The sequence below is a fragment of the Salvia miltiorrhiza genome, chromosome 1 (assembly GCF_028751815.1).
Source record: "Salvia miltiorrhiza cultivar Shanhuang (shh) chromosome 1, IMPLAD_Smil_shh, whole genome shotgun sequence".
NCBI lineage: Eukaryota > Viridiplantae > Streptophyta > Magnoliopsida > Lamiales > Lamiaceae > Salvia > Salvia miltiorrhiza.
This window is the reverse complement of record NC_080387.1, coordinates 60,132,045-60,138,836: the sequence shown is the minus strand read 5'-3', so window position 1 is coordinate 60,138,836 and position 6,792 is coordinate 60,132,045. Positions and strand designations below refer to the sequence as shown.

General features: G+C 34.6%; 1 protein-coding gene across 1 annotated transcript; it reads right to left on the bottom strand.

The window, feature by feature from the left end:
* Positions 1 to 3,921: 3,921 nt before the first annotated feature.
* Positions 3,922 to 5,769, bottom strand: LOC130999983 (caffeic acid 3-O-methyltransferase-like). The gene is made up of 4 exons (XM_057925699.1): positions 5,335 to 5,769; positions 4,758 to 5,074; positions 4,625 to 4,689; positions 3,922 to 4,322 (listed from the first exon to the last, which is right to left on the bottom strand). The coding sequence occupies exons 1-4, from the start codon at positions 5,727 to 5,729 to the stop codon at positions 4,035 to 4,037; spliced, it is 1,065 nt and encodes a 354-aa protein (XP_057781682.1). The 5' UTR covers positions 5,730 to 5,769; the 3' UTR covers positions 3,922 to 4,034.
* Positions 5,770 to 6,792: the final 1,023 nt, after the last annotated feature.

The window sequence follows — 6,792 nt, the reverse complement described above, 5'->3', positions numbered from 1 at the left end:
AAGAGTGTGTTCTCTTTGTTTATAAATTTGTCATGAGAAAATAAGGGATAAACAAAATTTTCTCATTTAAATCCTTCTTTTATTTTCCCACATATCCTACTGGTGCGTCGTTTTACACCAAAAATATTCGGCGGTCAGCCGGTATGACCACACTGCACAGACAGCAGTAAGCAAGATCGTCTCCCAAGGGATCGGCGAGAATTCTCCGAAAATTCAACCTGCAATAAAACTAAAAAAACAAAATTATGGGGAAAATATGAAAATACTAAAATAGAAATAAATAAATAAAATTCAAAAGAATTGCAATGGTTATAATCCTAAAGAATAAATAGAAATTTTCAACAATTAATAAAGAATTCCAGCAATCAATTAAGTTCACCCTAACTTAATTATTCTGATAATTGATGCAAATATAATTTTAATTCATGCAAGCAAACCAGTTATAACAACCGAAGACGCTTCTGACGTGATCTTATTTCTCCTTAATTATTTGGTAACCAGGAAGACGCTTCACTAATTACTAACCATATCGACTGACAACCGTAAGATATGCTCTATAGGTTTAATGAGTCGACAGCATTAATTTCTAGAGAAACCCGATTCAAAATCAATAAACTCTGACGCAGGATTATTGAATTAAAACTGCTTTTTTCTTAAGCCTGATGTGCCAATTTACCACTAATCAAACCTAAACCACGATTACGTATGGCCAATTCAATTGCCTGTATAATTAATTCTAATCCACTAAATATTGCGCACTACCTAATGGATTAAAACAATTAATAACGATAAACACAGAGAATCACAAATACAAGCATAAAATAAAGTATAAGAACAAATTAAATCTCACAGAATAATTTTGCTAGTGCTTTCCTAATCGTTGCCGGAATAAAAGAAATTAACTAGAACGCATAACAAAATAAAACAAATAAATAAATAAATAATTGCAAAAGAAATATGAAGGAATAAAACTGGAATTAGAGCTCCAATTTTCGTCCGAGTCTGCTGCCCAGAAGTTGGCGTCTAAAATATGATGTCCCTCTACTATGCGTGTATCATCACAAATATATATATATATATATATATATATATATATATATATATAGGGGCGCGCTCCAGTGAGACCCCCTATTTTTCGTGTAACATGAGAACAATGAATAAGATATATAATACTAATGAACAAAACGTGTATCTAATGAACAAGATGTATATACTGATGAAAAATAAAATTTAAAAAATTCGTAATGAATAAGACATATAAACTGATGAACAGGGCCGTATATAATGATGAACAATGCAGTATATACTGATGAATAACACAATTTAAAATATTCTTCTCCCTCCAGGATTCGAACCCTGCGAAAAAAAATCACCCTCCAGATACAATATCAGCCATAAAATTAATAAAATAAACGCACCAGATCGTGTCCTAGATCTCACTAAAATTAGAGGGTCTCATTGGAGCGGCCCCTATATATATATATATATATATATATATATATATATATATATGGAAATAACAAACCTAATCTAATAAAGTAATTAAAAAAATGGCACATGGGCCTTAAGTAATTAAAATTAACCTACTAAAGCCTAAGTGGCGCAAGCCCACTAAATAAATTAAAAGATTTACTTAAGCAAACCAATAAATAAATTAAGGTTCACTTAAGATAAGTCCAAATGCTTCCAACCAATATATCGCCCATTTAATCTTCAATCCATGCAGGTGCGTGCACAACTTCAAATTTCACAATTCAAGACTTCCAAATTTTTTTTTAGAATTGAACTTTTTCTTTAAAATTTATTAAAAATTATCAAAAAGATTCATTAGTTCCGCAATTAATTCCAAAAGATAATAATAAAAAAGAACTAGGCATTAAAATCCACCAAAAAACATTCCATATATGTGTATAAAATACGTCCAATCACCTATAAAATAGAATTTGACCCTAACTCATTCCTTCATTTCACTACAAAGGAGGGATAATATTATCACACCATTTGGTGTGATAATATTATTCCTCCTTGAAGTAAAAATAAGAAATGAAAAATGGCGAACTTCTCTTTTGTAAAAAATGAGGAAAAAGAAAAGAAGCATTTAAAGACATAATTTTTTGTTATCCCTCATTTTTTCATGACTAGCAGAAAGAGCGTACGTTTTACGCATAATTAATATTATTTTATTTAATTTTTCAATTAACAATTTGGTCTATTTAATTTTATTATCGTTTACAATTTTTTTTTGAAAATCTATTAATTCATCACTTCTACTAAATATAATTTAATGGATAAATATATTTATTTATAGACCCTATCAAAAGCTATAGATATATATAACATAGATTTAATATAATATCTAATTAATTAATATATTCCATCAACGAGAACACATCCTCAAAGTAATAACCAAAAACCATTTAGAGTATAGACATTATTAGCTAATTCTATTATTCCTATCTAATCCACCCAACATTATTGGAGAATATATAGTACTAGCTCCTAATTAATTCTCTCTCCCCTGTTCCGAATATGCTCCTATTCCTATAAATTAATCTGATTCTATTTGTAGAGAAATTGCAATCTGATTCTATAATCCTAGCTAGCAACAACGTTCTTGGGCCATCAGAGAAACATCAACCACAGCTTTTTGGTACTTGCATCACATACACAAGTGTAACTGAAAACATGCAAAAAGGAAAGAATCCAACAAACAAAGACATGCAGAGACAGCAAAATAATTAATTAAGAATAGAATGAAGTTACATTGACATTGATAAACAGACAAGATTCAATGTATGTATTTTGATTAAAATCAGGAACCATGAAACGTATCCATTCATTCGTTCTTGACATTTTCTACAAGTGAAATTATGGCCAACTGCATAATATAATTGTGCTGGGAGATTGAATGATCAATCTGGAGTTGAAGGATTAACATGAGCAGCAACATCAGACTAATTAGTTGAAAACATGCATGCGATTAGAGGCAAAATAAATGACATTTCTTGGTGATCGATTTCATTAGTATCAAATGAATAAGAAATCCAAACCTTAATGCACTCGATCATGAAAGCCAATAATTGCATTGCTTAATATTACGATTTCCCCGAGTTTTGAAAGGATTCAAACTACTAGAATGGATATTCATTCAAGCTAGCTAGGCTTCCTTATAAACTCTCCTCGATTTGCAGTCATGCATATTCTTGTTCAAAGTTGAAAATAAAACTCAAATAATTACGATGCAACAAATGCGACAACATTGATTAATGCAATGGTCAACCTAGTTAGTAGAGTCAAACTTAATTTCTTAATTACAGCGCCAGCTGGATCTTGGAAGAAATGGCTTCAACTCAACTTCTCCATCCCCCAGAATTCATCTCATTGCAGATTCAAAACTTCAAACTCACTCTTGGCAGCCTGTGCGTTTCTCATTCTTCCAATCACAACAATGATGGTGTAATTAACAACTTGTGGAACCTATTAATAATTAATAATCAAGCTTAAATATATATGTAATAAAATCCTTAATTAGATTCTGTGCTGTTTAAAATTGTCTAAAGCGAATTAATAAAAATTATCTCGATTGTTTTTAGTAATTAATTAATGTATTTGACTTTGAACATTTTAAAATAGGGATTATAGCCAAAAAATACACGAACTTTGATAAAAGTTGCAATTTTCACCTGAACTTATATTTTTCGTTGTAAATTTCACCTCGACGGAGTTCAATCATTGCAAGTTCAGGTGAAATTTACAACAAAAAATATAAGTTCATGTATATTTTGGCTAATTTGAAAGTTCAGGTGAAAATTGCAACTTTTATCAAAGTTCGTGTATTTTTTGGCTATAATCCCTTTAAAATAAATAGATTAATGAATTATAAGTAAATCGAATCGATGTAACAATTTAAGCATTTGGAGCTGTATGAACATGACTTTATTTGAGAACACACCCGCAGCAATTAATACATATTTGCAACACAACATTACATATTTGTGGAGTTTGAACCTCTGTTTTTACGTACGTATATAATTTTAGTTGTACATCTCCATGACCCAATGGCCAAAAGCGCTAACAACTTTGTGGAATTTTTTGAAACCAGAAGCTTTAGCTAATGCTTGAAATTCCATTTCCGTCCTTTCCTTTCCACTGCCATTAAAAGCTAACATCGTCACGTCATAAGCCATGCCTACGGAATCTGTGTTTGGAATCTCCGAAATTATTCGTTCGACCATCACCACTTTACCGTTATCTGAGAGAGCTTTATGGCAATTTTTCAATAGTCTCGAGCACTCTTCATCACCCCAATTATGGCAAATCCACTAAATAAATTATAAAAAAAAATATTAAATTAATTAAAACATTTTTCATCACCCGATCTGATCAATAATTAAAGAAAATTAATTATCCAAAAATGGTGTGATATTATTATCCCTGCTTTGTAGTGTAAATGAGGAATAAGTAAGAGTCAAGTAGGAAATGTGGGAAAAGAAAGAAAGGATTTAAAAGGTGAAATTTTGTTTATCCTTCATTTTCCCATGATAAATTTACAACCAAAGAGAAGGCACCCTAATTGGATATTCCTTGTTAATTAAGTAATGTTAGTGAAGATTTTAGAACGTACCTTGATGAAAATGGCATCTCCTTGAGGCACGCTAACAAACATGTCTCCGCTAACATGCTCCATCCCTGCATGGGATTCAGAAGTGAGAGATGGATCCAAGATAAAATTAATAAAAGACGAGGCATATATGTACCCATATGAGGAGGAGCAGGAGCAGCTTGAATAACGTGGGGCAGATCAAAGTTGAGGGCCTTGATTGAAGGATATTGGGACATGATCATGTTGAGAGAAGCTCCTGTTCCACCACCAACATCCACCAGCCGTTTCACACCCTCAAATCCTTTATATACTTGAAGAATTTTCCGCATTATCATGCTCGAATGTTCCGACATAGCTTGGTTGAAAATCTGGTTACATCTGGGGTCCGTAGCCAGGTACTCGAATCCGCCCATTCCATGAGCTCTCTTGAACGGGACTCCGCCTTCAACAACCGCATCTTTCAAATGGTACCTATATATATATATATATATCTTCAAATATTTAATGACCCTTTATTTTATCCACTCTTTCTCTCTCTCTCTCTCTCTATATATATATATATATATATGGGTTAATTAATTGCTAAAATATTCAATAACTCTGATTTGATTATGGTTTTCAACACGTTTTATGAATAGAGTCATAATTAACTATCCATTATTCTCATAAAATTATAAAAATAAGGAGTATTTGTTAAGATAAAAAACTTAAAAATCACGATGATTACGTACCGGCTTTGCATGAAGATGTGATGATTGTTGAGGAGCACGAGAGGAGCAAAAGAAACGGCGTCCTCGTTCTTAGTTAAGAAGTCGCAAACTGGAGCCAAAGAATAGAGGCGCTCAATGGCGCCGCCGTCGGGCTGCCGTCTGAGGGTGCAGAGTAGGATGTTATTGGCAGCTAGGAGGCGGAGGATCCTGTCAATCATGAGGGGGGCCTGAGGGTTCGCCGTCGTGATTTGGGCGGCGAGTTCAGTAGGGGCGGAGGGGCCAGCTTTCTTGATGAGCTCCAGTAGGTTGAGCTCCACGGCGCATTTTAGTGCTGCTGGGAGTGCACAAGCAGTAGTTAGTTGCAAGGCGAATGATGATGCTTCTTCTTCTGATGAACACCACTTATAATTATTCATGTTTGCTAGCTAGATATTTTCCGCTTTTTCTCATTAATCCATTTGCATCTCATATATATAGATCACAATTAGCTAGTGTTTCCACCGTCACGGAATGGTGGGTAGGCAGGAATTTTTATTGAGAGATTGAAATTATACGCGGAGTTTACCCGAACCAACTTTTTGGGTCTTTCCATCGGTACAGTTCGTTTTTCTTTTAATCGGTTAATAGCCGAAAAATACACGAACTATTCTCGGATTTGCATATTGCACATGACCTTCAAAAACAGCTCCAGAATACACCACCTTTTAATTTAATGGCAAATTACACACAGCGAAAGTTCCGATCACCCTTAAATTTGACCGGCGATGACGTGGACAGTATTTAACATTACATGGCATTACTTGTGGCATTTTTTACACGCTAGCAAGCCACGCGTTCAAAACGACGTCGTTTTGATCAAGAGAAAAAGTAAAAAATTAAAGAAAAATAACATCTTGGTCCACACGTCCTTATTTTTCTTCCTCGCACTACAAAAAAAAAAGTGATTACCGGCGGCATTTCCCGTCGGTAAAAAAGGGACGGCCGCCGGCGATTCAATTACCGGCGGCATTACCGGCGGCAAGTTGCCGCCGGTATATATCTCGTCGGAGATGTGAATCCCGGCGGCGAAGCTCAGCCGCCGGAGATTGGCGGCGGCCCTACCGCCGGTGGAGTTTCTCGGGAAGCTCAGGTGATTTCCCGAATGTTTACCGGCGGTCATTGCCGCCGGTAATCAGCGGCGGCTATATGCAGCCGGTAATCAGCGGCGGTACCATTGCCGCCGGTGATCACCACCACTACACCGATGGTCGTCGATGTTTGGGGATTACCGGCGGCCCTTTGCCGCCGCCAATTACCGGCGGGATATTGCCGCCGGTAATTAATTAATTATTTAAATTATTTATTTATTTAAAGTATTTATTTTATTTATTTTATTTATTTTATTTATTTTATTTTCGTATTTATACAATATTTCAAACCTTAGGCGAACTTCCCAGTGGGTCACCCATCTTAGTTGTGCTCTAAGTCAAGCACGCTTAA